The following is a 21,018-nucleotide window of genomic DNA, read 5'->3' on the forward strand; positions in this document are numbered from 1 at the left end:
TATTGCATACTTAATGGACTATAGTGTAAACATAACTTTTACGTGCACTGGGAAACCAAAAAATTTGTGTGACTTGCTTTATTGCGATATTTGCTTTATTGCAGTGGTCTGGAACGAACCCGTGTTATCTCCAAGGTATGCCTCTACTCTCTCTTCTTCTGTTCTCTGGAAGGGTTTCCTTGGAATGTTAGTAGAACTTATTTCTAAACCCACCTGGGCCTGGCGTGTTTGGTATGGGAGGGTTTTAAACTACTGGTTTCGTGTTTTAATGCTTATAGGGGAGTTTAGTCTTTATGTTTCTTCATGAGTCAGTTTTGGTGGGTTGTATTATCCTAGGAATGTGTCCTTTTCATCTGTTTTCAAATTTATTGGAATTGATTTATTTGTTCTATTCTCTTACCTTTTAAATTTCTGCCACATCTGTAGTGATATTTCTATTTTAATTCCTAATATGCTTTATGTCTTGTGTCTTTTTTCTTTCTTTCTTTAGCAACTCTTGAATTTAAAAAAAATTCTTTATGTTGTATCTTTGTTTCATATTTCATTAATTTCTATCCTTCTTTTCTCCTTCCCTGTATTTTCTTTGAGCTTCTTCTGTTCTTTTTCAGTCTTTTAAATTCTGATGCTTGGCTTGTTCATGTTCAGCCTTTCTTGTTTTCGACTGTCAGCGTTTATGGTTAAAATTGTCTCACGCTGCTGGTTTGTCCAGTTCACCCTGCCATGGCCTCATGGGTGGAGTGTTCTCACTGGTTCGAGCTTTGACATCCTTTTCTTTTTTTTCCCACCCCCACCATTTACTCTGAATTGTGATCTCCATGGATATGTTCCCATGGTCTTTTTTCCAGCATTAATTATCCTGAGGTAACAAAGTCTTTCTGGATACTTAAATCTCCCTGAGGGACAGCAGCTTTATTCTGACTTTGGATAGTGCACATCTGGAAGTTGCCTGAATCTCTCAAGTATCCTTAGGGATAGAGGCAGTCTGTGGAGTCAGGGAAGGTAATTTTGGATGTGAAGCAGCCAGAAAGAAGAAGAAAGGGCCCCAGGAGGCCTTGGTTCTTGGCTCAGTTCTGCCACCAGCTACCTTGGTGCTGTGGTTGGTCTCAGTGTGCTCCGGGATCAACAGACTCCCAGTGAGCTCACGAGAGGCAGTACTGGGCAGTTGTTGCCCTCAAAAGGGAGCCAACCCCATGTTCTCCATGTTTTTAGCCTTTCTTGACCCTGTCAGCTGCCCTGTCTGTAAAATGGGTAGAATGGGCGAGATCGTTGCTAGGATTCCTACTAACTAGTCCATGCTATGTGGCGCGAGTTGCTTGGACTTTGTTTTCTGATTATGAGTGGAGAGTCCATTTGAGTGCAACCCGCTTATTGCCTCAGCCCCTGTTCATAATTAGGTTGTTATATTCTTATAACAGTTAATTAATATTCTTATTAAAAAGCCTATTTCTTTGGCTTTGGGAATTGATTTTACAAAGATGGATTTTATTTGACCAACCTGAAGGTGTGATTAGCCTTTAGAAAAGGCTGGTGGAGTGCTTTTGTTTCTTTTCCCCTGCCCCTCAGCTTTTTATTTTGAAATAATTTTAGATTTACAGAAGAGTCACAAAGATAGTGCAGCGAGTTCCTATTATATACCTTTACCCACCTTCCCCTAGTGTTAACATCTTATCTACACGATACAATGATCAAAAGTAAAAAATTAACATTGGTTAATTTTACGGTGCTGTCCTTCTCTGGTAGGATCTGATCCGGATACCACATTGCATTTAGAATTCAGGTCTCCTTAGTCTCCTCTTCCAATCTGTGACCACTTCTTGATTTTCTTTGTCTTTCCTGATCTGGACATTTTTGAGGAGTACTGGTCAGGAGATTTATGGAATATCCCTTAGTGTAGGTCTATCTAATATTTTTCATGATTAAACTGAGGGTTATGGGTTTGGGGGGAAGTGATGTGCCTTTCTCACAGGCTCACATCATGTGGGGAGTTCATGGTAGCAACATGGTTACTGGTAATATTCACCTGGTCACTCAAGGGGGTGTCTGCCAGGTTTCTCTGATGTAAAGTTACCATTTTTCCCTTTCCATACTTGATTGTATCTTTTTAATACAATTTTAATTCAATTCATTTTATCTTTTTAAAATCAATTTTATTGAAGTATAATTTTACATCCCATGAATGTTGCCAATTGTAAGAGTACCATTCAATGATTTTTAGTAAATTTAGAGAGTTGTGTAACCATCACCACAATCCAGATTTTGGGTATTTCCATCACTCCAAAAAATTGCTTGTTTGGTGTCAGTCTGTTTCCATCCCAGCTCTAGGTAACCACGAGTCTCTCTGTCTGTATCAATTTGCCTTTCCTGGACATTTCATGTAAACAGAATGATACAATATGTGGTCTTTTGCATCTGGCTTCTTTCACTTAGCATGGTGATTTTGAGGTTCATCCAAATGGTGGTGTATCTTAGCGTTTCATTTCTTTTCATTGCTGACTAATGTTCCATGGTATGAGTGGACCACATTTTGGTAATGCATTTACCAGCATGGTTTCCCGTTTTGGCTATCATGAATAATGCTGCTGTAAGCATTCACATGCGTGTCTTTGTATGGATGTGTCTTTCATTTCTCTTGGGTGGGTTCCTAGGAGTAGAATTGCTGGGTCATTTGGTAAGCATATGTTTAACTTTTTAAGAAACTGCCTAATTATTTGACAAAGTGGATGCCCCATTATACATTCCCATCAGAAATATATGAGGGTTTCAATTTCTCCACATTCTGTCAGCACTGATTATTGCTTGTCTTTTTGATTATGGCCATTCTGGTAGGTCAAAAGTAGCATTTCATTGTGGTTTTAATTTGCATTTTCCTAATGACTAATGATGTTGATATCTTTTCATTGATTATTAACCATTTGTATGTCTTCTTTGAAGAAATGTCAGTTCAGATTATCCATTTTTAATTGGTTGTTTTCATGTTATTGAATAGTAAGAGTTCTTTATGTATTCTGGATATGTATTTTATCATCAATGTGATTGGCAGACATTTTTTTTACAGTCTGTGGCTTGTCTTTTCATTTTCTTTCTTTCTTTCTTTTTTTTTTTTTTGCTGAGGAAGATTCACCCTGAGCTAACGTCTGTTGCCGATCTTCTCTTTTTTTTTCCTTGAGGAAGATTAGCCCTGAGCTAACATCTGTGTCAGTCTTCCTCTATTTTGTATGTGGGTTGCTGCCACAGCGACCACGTGCTAACGAGTGGTGTAGGTCTGTATTCGAGATCCGAACCTGTGAACCTGGGCTGCTGAAGCAGAGCACGCTGAACCCAACCACTGTGCCACGCGGCCGGCCCCATCTTTTCATTTTCTTAATGGTGTCTTTTTAAGACACCATTGGTTTTCAGTTTTGATGAAGTCAGATTTGTCAATTGGTTATGCTTTTGATATTGAACCTAAGGACTCTTTGCCTAACCCAATGTTGTGAAGATTTTCTTCTATGTTTTCTTCTAAAGGCTTTATAGTTTTAACTCTTAAATTTATGTCTAATCTGTCTTTTATTGTGTGTGTGAAGAAGATCAGCCCTGTGCTGACATCTGCCAATCCTCCTCTTCTTCTTTTTTTTTTTTTTTTTTCGCTGAGGAAGACTAGCCCTGGGCTAACATCCATGCCCATCTTCCTCCACTTTATATGGGACAACGCCACAGCATGGCTTGCCAAGCGGTGTGTCGGTGCATGCCCGGGATCCGAACTGGCAAACCCTGGGCCGTCGCAGTAGAGTGCGCACACTTAACCATTTGCGCCACTGGGCTGGCCCCTAGATCCATCTTGAATTAATTTTTGTATATGATGTGAGGTAAGGGTCCAACTTCATTTAAAAACACACCTAATACATTAAGAAAATTAATAGACTTTATTTTGTAGAGCAGTTTTAGGTTTACATAAATATTGAGCAGAAAGTACAGAGAGTTCCCATATCCCCCCCCATACACACAGTTTTTTCTATTATTAACATATTGCATTAGTGTGGTACATTTGTTACAAATCATCAACCAATATTCATACATATATTGGTTGGCTAGGGCTGCCATAACAAAATACCACAGACTGGGTGGCTTAAACAACAGAAGTTAATTTTCTCACGATTCTGGAGGCTGGAAGTCCAGGATCAAGGTGTTGGCAGGTTTGGTTTCTCCTGAGGCCTTTCTCCTTGGCTTGTAGTGGCCATCTTCTCATTGTGTCCTCACACGGTCTTTTTTTGTGTGTGCGCATCCCTGGTGTCTCTCTGTGTGTCCAAATTTCGTCTTCTTTTAAGGACACCAGTCAGATTGGGTTAGGGCCTACCTTAACAGCCTCGTTTTAACTTCATCACCTCTTTAAAGGCCCTGTTTCCAAATATAGTCATGTTCTGGGGTGTTGGGGGTTTGGACTTCAACATGTGAATTTTGGGAAGATACAAGTCAGTCCATAAGAATGTATTATTATTAACTAAAGTCCGTAGTTTACATTAGGGTTCATTCTTTTTGTTTACATTCTGTGGGTTTTGACCAGTGTATAATGACATGTATTTACCATTATAGCAACATATAGAATAGCTTGACACCCTAAAAATCCACTGTGCTCCGTCTATTCATCCCTCCCTCCCCCCTAACCCTTGGCAACCACTGATCTTTTTACTGCCTCCATAGTTTTGCCTTTTCCAGAATGTCGTATGATTGAAATCGTATGGTATGTAACCTTTTCAGATTGGCTTCTTTCATGTAGTAATATACTTTTAAGGTTTCTCCATGTCTTTCTGTGGCTTGATGGCTCATTTCATTTTAGCACTGAATAATATTCCATTGTCTGGATGTACCATAGTTTTATATTCATTTACTTATTGAAGGATATCTTGGTTGCTTCCCAGTTTTGGCAGTCATGAACACAGCTGCTATAAACATTTATGTGCAGGTTATTGTGTGGGTATAAGTTTTCAGCTCCTTTAGGTAAATATAGAGGAGCACAATTGCTGCATCACACGGTCAGAGTATGTTTGGTTTTGTAAGAAACCACCAAACTGGCTTCTAGAGTGGCTGTACCATTTCGCATTCCCATCAACAATGAATGAGAGTTCCTGTTGCTGCACATCCTTGTCAGCATTTGGTGTTGTCAATGTTTTGGATTTTCGGCATTCTAATAGGTGTGCAGTGGTATCTTATTGTTATTTTAATTTTGCAATTCCCTAATGACATATGATGTTGAGCGTCATGTTTTCATATGCTTATTTGCCATCTTTATATCTTCTTTGGTAGGTGTCTTTACATATCTTTTGCCTATTTTTTAATCAGGTTGTTTGTTTGCTTATTGTTGAGTTTTAAGAGTTCTTTGTATATTTTGGTAACAGTCCTTTATCAGACATGTCTTTTGCAAATATTTTTTCTCAGTTTGTGGCTTGTCTTCTCATTCTCTTGACAGTATCTTTCACAGGGCAGAAAATTTTAATTTTAATGAAATTCAACTTATCAATGATTTTCTTTCATGAATCGTGCCTTTGTATGTAAAAATGTATCACCAAACCCAAGGTCATCTGGACTTTCTCCTATATTATCTTCTAGGAGTTTTATAGGTTTGCATTTTACATTTATGTCTATGATCCATTTTGAGTAATTTTTTGAAGGGTTTAAGGTCTGTGTCTAGATTCGTTTTTTTGCACGTGGATGTCCAGTTGTTCCAGCATCATTTGTTGAAAAGACTGTCCTTTCTCCATTGACTTTGTTTTGCTCCTTTGTCAAAGCTCAGTTGTCTCCATTTGTGTGGGTCTATTTCTGGCCTCTCTATACTGTTCCAGCTTTTTTTGTTTTTTGCTTATGAATGTCCAGTCGTCCCACCACTCACTGTTTATTGAAAAGACTGTCCTTTCCCCATTGAATTGCCTTCGTGCTTTTATTGAAATTCGAAGTATAAGAGTATATTTACGGACTCTCAGTTTTGTTCCATTGACCTATATGCCTATCCTTGCATCACTATCACACTGTCTTGATTACCTTGATTTTATAAGAAGCTTTGAAATTGGGTTGTGTAAAACCTCCAACTTTGCTCTTCTTTTTCAAGACTGTTTTGCTTATTGTACAGACTTTGCATTTCGTGTAAGTTTTAGTATCAGCTTGTCACTTTCCACAAAAAATCCTGCTGGGATTTTGATAGGGATGACATTGAATTTACAGATCATTTTGGGAAGAATTGCCACCTTAACAGTATTGAGTCATCCAGTCCATGAACATGGAATTTCTCTTCATTTGTTTAGATCTTTAATTTCCCTCAACAATGTTTTGTAGTTTCCAGTATTCAAGGCTTGTGTTTCTTTTGTTAAATATATTCCTAGGTATTTACTTCTTTTTAATGCTCTTGTGAATGGAATTGTATCTTTATTTAATTTTAAACCTTCTTAGCTTTGTAAGACGTCACCGTTTGGGGAACATTGTTCTCAACGTCTGTAAAAGTTGGAGGTTACATAATTCCCACCAAGTTGGTGCTGTTTTTTCAGGCACATTGAGGGTGAAATCCAGAGACTTTGCAGTCACCATCTTGAGTGAGTTGGGGTTGCTCATTGGCCATAGGTTATTTGTCCATTCATTTCTGGCACAAAACCAGCTATGTAGCTCACCAGTCTTGTGGTTGGCAGTTAGGGTGGGACTCAGCGGTGTGGTTTTCTAGTGTAGGCCCGGCTGGCTTATGTGTCTGTGGCCATCTGCCCATCAGGTAGGTGGCTCTGCTTCTTGGGGCTGACTAGATGTTGGCTGGGACTGCAGGGGTTTCTCTCATGGTGACAGGCTAGCTCGGGTTTGTTCTTGTGGTGAGTGGCAGGGATCTGAGAGCGATAGAGGGGTACTGGACCCCAGGAGGCCTAGGCTCAGAGTTGATGTGCTCTCACCGGCCTCATTCTGTTGCTCAAAGCGAGTCATCAGGCCAGCCAGATTGAAGGGGAGGAGAAATAGACCCATCTCTTGATGGGAGGAGCTTCAAAATCACATGCAAAGGGGTGTGGCTATAGGAAGGGGAATAATTGTGACCACTTTTGTGCACAGTTCCCTACAGTAGGTTGTATCTCTGCAGTTCAGTCTGGCTGATTAGAATCTGAATCCTTTTTTTATGTTTTTGGAAATTACCCACCTTCTGAATCTTGGTGGGGACAAGTACCACCTCTTCCAATAGGAGCTGAATACGCTACATATTTGTTTTCCTGGACTCCAGTGCATCTAGGGCACAGGCACCTGTGCAGTTTGGAAGTGAGGGAGCTGATGTAGTAGGCTCTGCATGGCATTAATTTTCTGGTTAGGGTGACGACAGAGGTGACTGGTTGCAAGGCCGAGTTCCCGTTGCAGAAGCAGCAGCTGTGCTGGTGTTGGTGCTGGTTGCAGTCAAGTTAAGGTCAGGGTGGAAAAGTGGGAAGGGTGCCGACTGTCCCCTCTCTTGCTCTGCTGCAGCAGGGTCATCGACGTTTTATGGGAAGCAGGACTTGGTGCTGCGTCTGTTTGGGGTAAATGCACTTTGCCATCATTGGACACGATGAGCCCTTGTTAGAGTTAATGAGACAAGCCATGCCCCAGAGATGTGTCGGTGGGTCTCTCAGCCTGCATCCCCTGGGTTCAGGGAGCACTTTGATGTTGCCCAGATGCTCCTTGTTGGCTTCAAGAGTCTCCGAGAACCATGCACGGTGAGAGGAGGTATGAAGAGTCTGGGTGCACCAACGGCCTTGCTCTGCTCAGTCACCCAGGTTTGTGTTTCATTTCAGTGCAATAGTCTAGTGGCTGCACTCGTAGCAATTAATGACATGTGGGCTGATTAGTCAGCTGGAGAACTGGTGGTTTGGACTGATCTGCTATTTTGTCCTTGGTTGTTTAGTTTGTGAGGCCAGCCCTGCTTCCAGGTGGTACCAGTGACCTGGCGGGTTAGCGCAAGCCCAGGGGACAGGTCATGTCTCTTGCTTTCCCCACAGGCAGCCTCTGTGGCAGTGGCACAGGTGTGTGCTACCTGCTGCCTGTCTTCGACACCGTGTTTGTCAGGAGGAGATACCGTCGCCAAGGCCTGGGCATGGCCATGCTGCAGGACTTCTGTGAGACGTTCCGAGAGGAAAAGGCCCTGGGGGTCAGCTGCCCTATTTCACCTGCCATGTACCAAGGTAAACCCACCTTGCGTCAGGTAGAAGTGTTTGGGTGGCAGTGATGGATAATACATGTGCACTACAGGTGATTCTGGAATTCCCGGAGGAGGGAGGTGCCTTGGGGTCCTCGGCACTGTGACATGCATGTAGGTTTTCTCTTCCTCCTGAGAAATCTGTCATTGCTTCACCACAAATGAGACTTTATACTCGATCACAAGGGGCGAACCTTTCCCAGGCTGAGGAATAATTGGATTTAGAAATAATAAAAACAAATCGACACAGCGTCAGAGAGAGGCGGAACCCAGAGACCTGCTGCTGTGCTGCGGTGGCTGCTGGGCCCTCGGAGGCTCTCTGCTCTTTCACTTGAAGCTTGTAGTTCGTCGCTTTGCCCTTTCAACTGGAAGCTGCAGGGAGCCCAGGAGCCGAAAGGAAGGGCAGTAGCTGGTGTGCAGAGGCCAGCTCTGAATGCACTGAGCCACGAGCACCTCTGTAGCTCTCACTGCAGAAGACGGCTCCCCCTTCTTCTGTTCTCGTCCCACTGAGTCCCTGTATTAGTCAGGGTTCTCCAGAGAAACAGAACCAATAGGATGTATGTATATGTGTGTGTGTATGTATGTGTATATATATAGAGAGAGCGAGCGCCTGAGAGAGAGAGAGGGAGAGAGAGAGGGGAGGTTTATTGTAAGGCATCGGCTCAGTTGATATGGAGACTGAGATGTTCCAAGATCTACAGTTGGCAAGCTATAGACCCAGGAGAGTCGATGGGGTGGTTCCAGTCCAAATGCCAGCAGGCTCGAGACCCAAGGAAAGCTAATGTTTTAGTCCAAGTCTGAAGGCAGGAAAAGACCAGTGTCCAAGCTCAATCAGTCAGGCAGGAGGAGTTCCCTCTTACTTATGGGAGGCTCAGCCTTTTTGTTCTGTTTTCAGGCCTTCAACTGACTAGATGAGGCCCACCCACATTAGGGAGGGCAGTTTACTCAGTCTACCGATTTAAACGATAATCTCATTCAGAAACACCCTCACAGACACACCCAGAACAATGTTTGACCAGATGTCTGGGCACCCCTGGCCCAGTCAAGTTGACGTATAAAATGAACTATCACCATCTTCTTCCGTGTTCTGGAATAGAGATCTTTATACATATCTGCCAGAGGAAGTTCCAAAAGCGCTGATGTTAAACGCCGCCTTCCAAGTCAACAAGTGTGGGAGAGCCTGGTGAGCGTCTCCCCCAGGATCTGCTTGCCCTCTGGGAAGCGGCCCCCACGCCCCTGTCGGGCCCTGCCTCACTTCTTGTCATGCAGATGCTTTTGGACCCTCGGTGTTGCATTTCCAGTATGAGAGGAACCACAGATAGGAGAGAAAAGGGGGGGACAGGCGAGGAAGCTTCTGTTGCTGTGAAGTTAGGAGAAAAGCAGGTGAAACATATTTTCCCTCAGGTGTATTTCGTTGTTTCTTTGTGTTTTCAAACTCTTAGTCTGTAATTGAATTCTGAAGATCCTTGTATTTCAGCAGAGTGCTTGAGGCTTCCTGCACTGTGTAGCTCATTTTGAGGTGTTAGAAAGTTCTGGAATCCAGGCAGCTGGTTCTCTACCCACACCACTGTCCTGTCCATCCCTCTCCTTATTCTCGCTTCAATTCTGAGACCTCTGAGTGCCTTGGCCCTCAGGGCAGCCACCTCGGGTTTCCTCGGGGGAACAGCAGGCTCCAAGGGCGGCACCGCCCCCAGGCCAGTGCTGCGGAGGCCCTGGCGGGGTCCACAGATCCCGGCTTTCCCTCCGCCTGGCAGAGAAAGGAGACCTGAAGGTGCTGGTTCTGAATCACGCTCCTCGTCTCGGGGGTTTCAGCGGCCCGGGTGCTGGGGCTTGAGCTCTTACGTCCCCCCGACTGCGCCTGGGTGCGTGGGCCAGCAGGCGGAGCGTGGAGGAAGAAGCAGCTGGAGGTTCAAGACCGTGCCCGGGCCTGCAGCTGCATGCTTCCCAGAGCGGCTTTTATCGAGTACAGGCCTGCCTTTCAGCTGCACATGAGGGACTCCTGCTCAGGGCCTCGTGCTTCCGAGCCTCTTGAAGCTGCGCCTGTCTCCACGGGGTGGGGAATCTGTGGGCCCAAGAGGATGTTCCCACCCGGGTCCAGTCAACTGGCTCAGGGTACCAGCACCCCAGGATTCCTGCCAGTGGCTGCTGAGGGCCCTGGTGGACTCCATCCCTGGATGCGGGCCCTTGAGGGCCGACCACGCCACCAGTTTGCATATCCTTAGGCTCCAGGGACAGCCTCTGGTGGGACGTGGATGGAGTGTGGGTGTGGTGTCCACATTTCTATGCACAGGCCCATTGTAGTGGGGGGGAGCCAGAGTGGGAGGAGAAGCGGGTGGGCTGCCGGCGGGGGGCCGGCTCTCTTGGTATCGCCACATTCTGGTGCAAAACTCCAAGGGGTCCAAGAATTCTAAATTTGAAACTGGCTTTCCCTGTTGTTAGGAAGTTATATTTGTCAAGATAGGAGAGCAGAACATTCTATCCAGCACTCTGCTGGCTTGGCTTACACCTTTGGAACACTTAGCGTCACGTGTGTGGGTTTCCATCTGTGCTTTGGCCTGGGCCCGAAAATGTTAGGAGAGGCCTGATGGAGTCCCCTCGGGCACCTGCGGGACCCGGAGCAGCTTCCCGTTCCGCTGGATTCGGGTGCTGCCGCGTGAAAATGCTCATCCCATGAATGTGGGCATAAAGGTCTGCAAGCCTTGAGGGGGCCCTGGAATCAAGGTGTCTTTGGAGGATGAGCTGGAAGGTTCTGTGGGAGAGGAGGGCTGCGGAGGCTCAGAGGGAGGGAGACAGTGCCTGAGGAGAAAACTGAGTGGGGTGATGTTATGGGCTGAATTGGGTCCCCCACCCAGATTCTTATGTTGAAGTCCTAACCGCCAGTGTGACTGTATGTGGAGATGGGGCCTTTGAAGAAGTGATTAAGGTTAAATGAGGTCATAAGAGTGGGGCCCTGATCCAGTGGGACTGGAACTCTTATGAGAAGAGGAGATGAGGACACAGCCGGGTATAGAGGGAAGACCCTGTGACACAGTAAGAAGATGGCCATCTGCAAGTCAAGGAGAGAGGCCTCAGGAGAAAGCAGACCTGCTGACCCCTCGATTTTGGACTTCCGGCCTCCAGACTGTGAGAAAATAAATGTCTGTTCCTTGAGCCCCGCAGTCTGTGGTGTGTTGTTATGGCCGCCGGAGCTGACTAAGATGGGATGGACGACAATGGGAGCACAAGCTGGGCAGGTGGGGGTGATGAAAGTGGTTTGTGTGTAGCAGGGATCAGAGCAGAGACCTGGGGGTGGGGTGGGTGGGTGCAGGGAGAACCAGAGGTGGCCATGCCTGGGGATGCGGAGAGGGGCTGGCCTGTGAGCCGGGGTGGGGCGGGCCTTCCTGACTCTCGTGCTCTCCTTCCTCTCAGTCTGCAGGAAGTTCCTGTCGGCCCGGCCGGAGGAGCAGGGGCGCCTGTGGGAGGTGGAGCCCCCGGGAGCCTGGGGCCAGCGAGGCAACATCTGGCGGAAGGTTCAGCTTCAACAGTCAAGACTTTCCGAGTGTGAGTCAGAGTGAAGAACATGCGGTTTGTTCTCATTACTCCTCTTGTCAGTAACTGAAGCGCAGATGAATTTCTAGGATTGAGGCAGGCCTGTGCAGATGTTATGTCTGTTGTTGCAGGCACGAAGGCGTTCTGTCCTCCTTCCACCTTCCCGCCCTGAATGAACCACGCCTTCTAGACCCTGCTGCTTGGAAAGAAAGCTCTCCCCCGGTTAGCTGAATCAGGACCTCCTGGGGGCCGAGGGGCTCCCTGTTTACCATTAGAACAGACCACTGAGGGCTGGCCCCGTGGCTTAGCGGTTAAGTGCGCACGCTCCGCTGCTGGCGGCCCGGGTTCGGATCCCGAGCGTGCACCGCCGTAGCGCTTCTCCGGCCATGCTGAGGCCGTGTCCCACATACAGCAACTAGAAGGATGTGCAGCTGTGACATACAACTATCTAGTGGGGCTTTGGGGGAAAAATAAAAATAAATAAAATAAAATAAAAAAAAACCAGATCACTGAAACACGTAAGAAGATTGATTTTCTCTGTCTAGCTGAAGATCAGTTGAAAACATTATTTTGAATAGGCAATGTGAGCATCTGGTGAAAAATGCAAAAGACACACCAGGGTTTACTGTGAACCTCTCTCCTTCATGGAGGAAACACGCATGCAGAAGTGACCGCATCACATGGACAGTGTACTTTGTCCTCCTTTTTAAGGACAGCCTAGTATGATGCCGTGTGGCTGTGTTGTTGTTTATTTGGGCAGCCAAATAAACCCTGCTGCAGACACAGACGTCGTCCTCAGTTTGGGGTTGTCACAGGCAACACCTCAGTGAATTTGCCAGCAGGGTTTTGATGGAGGGTGTTGGTGAGAGACAGGAACAGTTGGCGAGTGTGGGTCCCAAGGCGGGGGTGGGGGAAGACCTTTAAGTAGTTAGAGGGGAGCGCAGGGTGGCAGACACACTTGTCTCTGCATCTCCAGGTTGCTGTGACAGTGTTCTTCCCACCTGTCCCGGGGGGGAGGAGTGCACACTGCAGGCCTTTCTCAGCTCAGCGCTGAGGGTGAGGCCCCGAGGCAGGGCCAGGCCGTGCGGAGCCCTCCAGGCTGCGGGTGCCTTGTGGGAGGCACATGAGGTTCTAACGGCTTAAATTCACTGGCCAAAATGAAAGTGCCAGCTTTTCTTCCCTCCTGGCATCGGAGCTGCTGTCAGCATCAAATGCCATTCTGAGGCTGCAGGTGGCTCATTAGGGGACGGATGGGCACCGAGGGGCAGGGCTTTTCTCCGTGTGGATAACTGATTTACCTTATTGGTGACAGAGAAGAGTGCCTTGGAATTTAGTGATGATAATAGTGATAGGTTTGGCTTTTATGGTGCCTTTCAACTGAAAAGCTTAATGGATATTTACGGATATTAATGGGGTGACCAGGCACCTGGGAAGGAGGCTGTGGCAGGGCAGTGACTGTGAGCCTAATGAGGTGGTTAAGTGGCTTGCCCTGTGGTGTCGAGAGTTAAAAATGAAGGGGAGCCAGCCCAGACCCTGTGCTCTGAGCTGACCGGGTGCTGGGTTCTCCATGAGCTTCACAGATGAGTCTGCAGCCCCCATGCCGACTCGGCCTTTGTGTCTTGGACGCTGAGTTCCTTGGCTGGGAATGGAAAGAAAAAATGGCTCTCGTATCAGAATGTGGAAATAATGTGGAAATGGCACAGGCCAGCAGGGGGAGGAGGTTTTCGCATAATTAGGGAGATGGCTTCCTCTGAGGAGAATTCTACTGGGGGTGATTTCAAGAGCCGAGAACTGGTGTGGTCTGGTCAGAGGAAACCGAGCTGGGAGTCAGATGCCAGACCTGTCACTTTAACTCACTCTGAGATACGCCAACTCTTTCTTTAAAACAGCAAATGAGGGGACTTTTGCAGAGAATGTTCCAGAAGCATGCTCGAGTCCCTTGAAGGAAGAAGGGTCATCATTATAATTAGGATATAATTAGATTAGTACAACTTTATGATTTTTTTTAAATTCCAAGTTATGGTCTTCTCACTCCCTGTGTAAATCGTAGCTAGTTCCCAGTTTCACCCACACCTCTGTCTCCCCCAGGGCCAGCAGGCAGGAAGGTTTTTAATCCACTCAGGAAGGTTTTTAGCCACCCAGCTTCATCTCATCACAAGGGTGTCAGTCAGTGCTGCCAGCTCAGGTTAGAAGTGGTGAGTGGGGGCTGTGAATACAATCACACGTTAGCCCAGAGGCTCTGCCGTTGCTCTGTTTCCAGTCTGTTTCTCTCTTCATGGACATCAGCAAGTGTTTGCCCATTAGATTTTCCCACAGGTCACCAAACAATGCAGATTCTGGAATCTTCTCTTTCCTGGAAATCTCACTAGGCACTTAATTTTAGTTTCTAATAAGTCAGTTATTTTTAGAGTTGCTTTCTTGAATTGTTCTGTTTTTCAGTTTCTGACTGTTATTTGGGAGGTTTTCTACAATTTCATGTGCCATAGAAATAGAACAGTAAGCAAGAAGCCCAGTGGAGCCGATTGCATTTTACATTCTAAGAAAGTCATGGACGTTTTACAACATTCCAAAGGGAAATTGTGTTCCTTTCAAGTGTTTTAAAATCTATTTTTGGAGCAGTGTCATTTGTGGACTAGGTCTTTTAAAGTTTGCGCGATCCTGCCTGTTGATAACATCTGTGGCTTATAATGGCCCTGGAAATATTTACAGGGTTATTCAGACCTTTTGAGAGAAGGAGTTTGTGGGAAATTAGTTTCCTCCCTCACTCAGTTACATATGAAGCCTTTGAAACTTGAGCAATGGGATCATAATTCTCTCTGATGTGACTTCCCAGTTAGCCTGCCCATGCCTTCAGTTTCTTTACTGGAGGAGATGAAATTGAATACGTCAACGGCCCCGTGTTCTTTTACAGAAACGATGCTGGAGGCAGGAAATAATTGCACACAGCTTTAAAAATTAATTTTTTCTTTCATACGTTATAGTTTTGCTTTCTTTCCAGGTGAATTTTTAATAGCTTCAATTGTCATCCACAGGGAAAATACTTTTCTTCTATTTACCTTGAATTTTTAAAGCTGGAGGGAGTGTACATGAAGAGATGTGAAATATTTGAGCTGGGGAGTGGGGTCATTTTTCTAAAAGTCTGATGCTTAGCAAACTGCAGCTCTAACCTTATTTCAGCTTGTTCTGGTGAGTCGGACATTACAGAGTGCAGTAGCAGTAGCAATTTTATGGGGGGTGAGCTCTGCTGGGAAGTGCTGAGGGCAGAATCACCATCCTGGATGGGTTTTTTTCTGGCTAATGCTGCTCTTTGAAAGGTTGCGTGGCTCCCTCTTGTGGCCATTGTAGTCTGCTGCAGCCCTGGATGTTAACTTGGACGTGTTTACCTTTGACCTGCCTGTGTGGTTGCTTCTCAGATTCTTATACTTGTGAGTCCAAGTTAGTGCCTTCATTTTTAAAACTTATTGACCCTTCATTGGTTGGGAATAAAATACAAGTAAACATTTGATGGCTACTAGCATGCTTTAGTCTCTAACACACAAAAACATATGTCAGGAAATGTGGAAAACTGATAATGGATTATCTGCTTCATTCTTTTCTTCATTCACTCACTCACTCATTCATTCATGTAATTGCTCATTCATTGAATTGATTACCGTTAGTGGAGCATCTCCTGACACCAGGCACTGTCCGAAGCGGTAGGGATACAGAGGTGAAGAAGGCTGACGAGTCTCTGAACTCATTTATGAGCTTAGATTTTTGTGAAGAAAAGTGCCTGGGCAGCTAGTACTGTATTATGTAAAATCTTTACATATCGGAGAGAACTAAAGAGTCCTGATATTTTTAAATGCTTACCATTAGATTTTGGAATCCAATTTTGCTAATTTATAAAGTCTGGAAATAAGCTTTAAAATTTACTTCTAAAGGTAACAACTAAATAATACATTTATTCTTTTTTCGAAAAATGTGTTTCATCTGTATTTTCAGTTCAAATGGAAAACTGCATACTTTTTCCTAAGGGATCTGAACAGATCTCCGCCCACACACATATACCCCCACATATGGATTTTGGGGTGTAGGGAGGTGCACAGTAGGATAAGGAAGTCATCGCCTTCCAGGTTGGCCCTACAGGATTCTGTAGGAGGGGGAAGGAGGCTGAATTAACATGAGTGATTATGGGCTCTCTTGTGAGTAAAAATTCCAGTGAGCAAAGAGGAGACCTAGGAATAGAACTGGAGACCTGACTCTATGGAATGCCCCCATAATTGGAAGACAAGATCAAAACTCGAGCTCCGAAATGCTTGAGTAGAACCACCAGTTCGTGTCTCCCGACACCTGGCAGGTTTCCCTCCCCTCCAGAGGGCGCTGGAGCAGGTGTAAAGTGAAGGTCAAGAGGATGGAATTGGGCCGTGCTGATCAATGCTTTTGGAAGGGTCCCCAGCGTGTTGTTAACCTTTGGATTGTCCTCTCCCTCGGGAGCCACCCCCGTTTGCTTATCCCGCTTTCTTCCTTGGGGAGGGCAGCTCATCCGGGAAATTCCAAGGAGGATGTGAGTGGTCGCGGGCGGACTTCTCAAGATGGGACACCCAGACAGTCCACACTGGGGAAGGCAGTGAGGTACGGTGATGGATGTGTCGTTCTAGGAATATGTTTGTGTTCTTAGTGACTGTGATGTGCTTGTTGAGTGAAGCTGGGGTCCCAACCTGCAAGGCCACTTCCTCAGCACCTCGGCCGTGGGCTTCTCTGTGGCAGGGGGCTGTTGATTTATGCTCGGAACCTCTGTGCCACGGTATGAGGAGACGCCTTTGTAATTAGACTTTTCATGGTCCTCTTCTCTAAGCTGGACCAGCTCTCCCAAAGCCAAAACTAAACAGAGAACACATGGGAATTGGCCGTAACCTTGCATTGTTAGGGAAATACTGAAAAATCTGAATTTCAAATTCTGCCATGGACCAGCATCTTTCAAGCAGAACAAATGCACAAATTTGTCTTTCTTCCCTCCCCTGCCCCTCAAGCCCAGACGCTAGCAAATGGAACATGGCATTAAGTTGTCATATAACCCAGCTCATGGTAGAACAGAACCGTGGGCAAGGTTCTGAATATGTCTTAGTGGCCTGATGTCATTCATTATTTTATAAGATTGTGAAGTGATATGATTCCTTAAGTGTTTTCCTTGCCCACAAGAAGTAGTTGTAATAACAGCCACTCTCTGGCATGGAAGGGCCTTTGCTCTTGAATCCCTCAAGAGTCAATAATGATTTTAAACTCCAAAACTTACAATTGCACTTTGTGGGGAATACTGCTTATTTTGGAAAATAGATGGTTCTGCGATAGAAGACTGAACATCAAAGGCATAAAATATCCCAGTAAGTTTTAGAATATAAAGTTATAAAATATCCCTGATCATTTTAGAAAAGCTGCCCGGTGTCTGACATTAGTTCCAGCCATCTTGGTTCCTGATGGAAAGATGGGCTAACTTACAACCCTCCCAGGCCACTGAATGGAGAGTGTGTGGTATGCCTCTTCGCTGGTCTCTGACTTTCCTTTTAAACCTTGAAGGCCGTTAGAGGAGGCGGGAGGTGTCCAGTGTAGTGTAATGCCCACGGGCATGTGTGTGGGGAGTCTGCACGTTCAAGTGTAAAAGCATCAGTTGTTAAAGGGGTGCCTCCTTGCCTTGTTCTTCCTCATCTCCCTGGGCTGGGCCTCCCCTCCGTTCCCATCGGTGGACATGCGCTCAGAGCTTCTTACATACAAAACGTGGTGTCCCTGTGCCTGGCGGAGTGTTTGAACCCAGCTCATCCATTCTGAATCTGAGCACGCGGTGCAAAGCCCAGCCCAGGCCAGGCCACCAGCAAGCCCGTCACAGCGTTAGCTGGAATGTTTTATTGACTCTTTTCTGTTTTCAGGACAGGATCAGTGGAGAAGAACTGGAAGAAACACAGAATGATCCAGACTGTGGAGTGACAGAAGAAGCAGGGCGACTTGGGGGAGCCTGTGGGGCCGAGCTGGAGGGGGAGGATGCCAAGAGGACAGTGGTGGACCCTGGGCTGGCCGGGGAGTCCTGGCAGACAGACGCACATGCGGCCCCGTTCCTGACTCCCAGGGGCCCATCTGAGTCTTGTTGAGAGGCCCGTCCTGTGCCCCAGGGGATGCGGGTTTGAGAGCTGCCTCTGTCATTCCCCGCTTGTGTGGCCGAGAGCTGGTCTCTGTCCTTGCTGTGCTGTCCCTTGAGGAGAAAATGACCACACAGACCCTACCTACCTCAGGCTTGTCGTGTGGGCTCAGGAGATAGAAAGTCTGAGCAGATGCTTCTCTGTAAGTGCACAGTGCCATGCAGGTGCACGGAATTACTCCCAAGCTCAGATTTCAGAAGCTCCTTCGTTAAGCCTAATGGGTTTCTGTTACTCAGGATGACTTGATAAAGACTGCACTGGAGCCCCATGAATGTGCCTCTTTCTTCAGCACAACGAAGCTCAGAGAAAGGCCACACCCATCTGGTCTGCACTGCAGAAAGCCCTTTCAGGTTTGCCCACACCAGCCCTACTGTGACCGTGGGACCCCAGACACCAGAGGAGTTTCTAGGGAGACACATTCCTTTTCCAGACAAGCTTCAGCCACGGTGGCAGCACCCTGAAGGCAGGGGCTGGGGCCGCCTGGTGCACACCATAGCCTCTTGCTCATATCTGGCTCGGTATACAGGAGGCGCTCAGAGTGGGCTCCAGGCAGGCATCAGGATCTCAGCCATCAGCTAATTCAGAGAGAAAGCCACTGGAGGGGACTTTGGGTTGATGGCCCTTGTAGTGTATTGGCGCCTTGAGTGGAAAGGCTTGTGCTGATAAAGGTGACTGTAAAGATAACAGCTTGACCCAAAGTGACATCGGCCTCCCCGTTCTCAGCCCTGCTCAGGGCATGCGCTCGGCCACCGTTGGGGATTCGGAGCTGAGCCAAGGACCCTGCCCCCAGGCCCCACTGTGGTCAGGTGAGGCTGACCGTGGCCAGGGCCGCCGGCCTTTCACAGTGTGAAGCACAGTCCAGGCCGCCCCATGGGGCCCCATGGCCTGCTCCTCGAGAGCTGGGATGGGGCTTTCTCTGCAGGTGGCCCAGCCTCACCGATGTCCAGTAGGATTCTAACCAGACAAAGCTGGTCAGGTCATCTTGGGCCAGGCAACCCAATTCCAGCCCCTCCTCCAGGGTGCATGCAAACCTGATCGTGTCATGGAGGACACCCTGAACCCCACTGTGGCTTACCACTGCCCCTGGAGCGCTTGGGCCTGTCACAGAGGGCCCTGCTGACTCTGCTCCTGTCTGGGCATGGCCGCCTTGCCGTCTGTGTTCCAGCTGCCTGAGCTCCTGTATCCTCAGACGCCAGCTCTCTCAGGGTCTTCAGGGTCGGTGCTCATGCACTCGCTTTGCTTGGGCACGTGCCTTCCCTCTCCCTCTCACACGCAAACACACACATGCACACCCACCTTGTCAGTCAGGCCAATTCCTACTCACACATCTGATCTCAGCTCAGATGTCCCTTCCTGACTCCTCCCCCTCCCCCTCCCATGTGGCCTGGGAGCACTGGGCACTCAGCTGTGACTCCACGAGCCTCCACCAGGGTCAGCCCTTAGTTGCCTCATGTGTCCCCAGTGCCAGTGTGGAGCTGGCCCCCAGTAACTGTGTGGGAGTGAATGGTAACAGGTCACCTCAGGAGTGAGGAGTTGCCTTCCTTCTGTTCCTCTGCTACAAGACTCTGGAGAGGTGGAGAGAAGAACAAGTTTTAGCTTTTTAGGGATATGGTAAACCCATCGTGGAGTCTGGGGATGGGGAGGAGACCGCTGGCAGTCCTGAGTGCTGGCAGGATATCACCTGCTGTTTTGCTCAGTGGTCAAAGGACACATGTGGTGGGACCCTTGTTACTTATGCCACATACATCCCCGTGTCTCTCCATCCACCCATCCATCCATCTATCCGTCTGCCTGTCCATCCATCCATCCATCCATCCACCCACCCACCCATCCATCTTCCCATCCTTCCCTCCCTCCTCCCTCCATCCATCTCTCCACTCATCTCCTCATCCATCCACCCACCCATCCTACTGTCTACCCGTCTGTCTGTCCATTCATCCATCCACCTACCCACCCACCTGTCTGTCCATTCATCCATTTGTCTGCATCTGTCCATTCATCTCTCTGTTCATCCATCCATCCGTGCATCCTGTTGTACAGCAAACAGTGTGATTACTCACGGCCAAGCTCTGTGCTGGGCGCTGGGGAGATAGTGAGGCATGGTTACTGGATGCAAGGATTAAATATTCTCTCCGGAAGAGTCTCTTCTGGAGTGTTCTACTGGAGTTGTTTGTTCTCTTACACCCATTAGTTAAAGCAGGAAGAGTCTTAATTTAATAGAAATAGAGTTTGGAGCTCCATGTGGAGACATCCTGAAGTGCCCCCATGCATGTGGGCTCTCTGTGAAGGAGGCACAGGCCATACAGGTGTGATCAAGTCTGCACGAGAGGATGCTTTGTGTGTGACGCCCGACATAACCTTTAACGTGACATAGATGTGCGCTGTGAATGTTGTACTGTTTGAGATGTATGGTTGGTGCTTTGTAATGTTTACATGAATATGAACTGATGAAAATGTCTCAGGGGTTTGATGAAGTTACTGTTCAATAAAAGAATCCTCTCAAGGAAGAAAAACTGATGTGCTGATGTAGTTGGTTGAAGGACATATACACGAACCACACGGAGTTGGAAGGAATTCCTCTGAGCGCATAGCAACCCCTCCCTGGCAGCGGCACAGCCTCCCGGGTCTGGGGCTGTGTGCCGTGTTCGTTTCCACGTGGTGTGTGTGGGAAATGTTGGTGAGGCTTGTATATGTGTGTGTGTGTGTTTGCATGCGTGTGTTGTGTTGTTTTTAGTAAATCACTTTTGTTTAATTTATTATTCAGTTCCTCTATGTTCTTGACTGTTATTTTTTTACAGCTCTATTCAGATATAATTTACAATCCATGATATGCATTTCACTTCAAGTATATAATTCCACGGTTCTTAGTATATTGACAGAGTTGTGCAACCACCACCACAATCAATACTTCAAAAAGAAACCCCACACCCATTAGCAGTCTCTCCCTTTCCACCCACCCCCCAGCCCTAGGCAAACCACGCATCTACTTTTTCTCTCTCTAGATTTTCCTGTTCTGGACATGGACTAGTGGAATCATACAATGTGTGGCCTTTTGAATCTGTTTTTTTTTTTTTTTTTTTTCGCTTAGCACAGTTTTTAAAGCTCATCCATATTGTAGCGTGTGTCAGTACTTCATTCCTTTTTAAAGTTGAATAATGT

The 21,018-nt window shown here is 46.9% G+C and overlaps 1 protein-coding gene across 3 annotated transcripts in view; it reads left to right on the forward strand.

Annotated features, from left to right (window-relative positions):
- LOC101399571 (Protein FAM169B) overlaps positions 1-20,366 on the forward strand; it is an 85,255-nt gene extending 64,889 nt beyond the window's left edge. The window contains exons 6-9 of one of the 3 annotated variants that reach the window (XM_087428883.1): positions 7,965-8,147; positions 11,570-11,701; positions 16,210-16,298; positions 17,593-20,366. In XM_087428883.1, coding sequence (XP_087285009.1) covers positions 7,965-8,147; positions 11,570-11,701; positions 16,210-16,298; positions 17,593-17,811 — 623 coding nt within the window. In that variant the 3' untranslated portion in view covers positions 17,812-20,366. Of the gene's footprint in view, positions 1-7,964; positions 8,148-11,569; positions 11,726-16,209; positions 16,299-17,592 lie in introns of all 3 variants that reach the window. The other 2 variants (XM_087428882.1, XM_087428881.1) reach the window with 2 other exon arrangements.
- Positions 20,367-21,018: the final 652 nt, after the last annotated feature.

Source organism: Ceratotherium simum, chromosome 3, assembly GCF_057802395.1.
Source record: "Ceratotherium simum simum isolate JZ-2026a chromosome 3, ASM5780239v1, whole genome shotgun sequence".
NCBI lineage: Eukaryota > Metazoa > Chordata > Mammalia > Perissodactyla > Rhinocerotidae > Ceratotherium > Ceratotherium simum.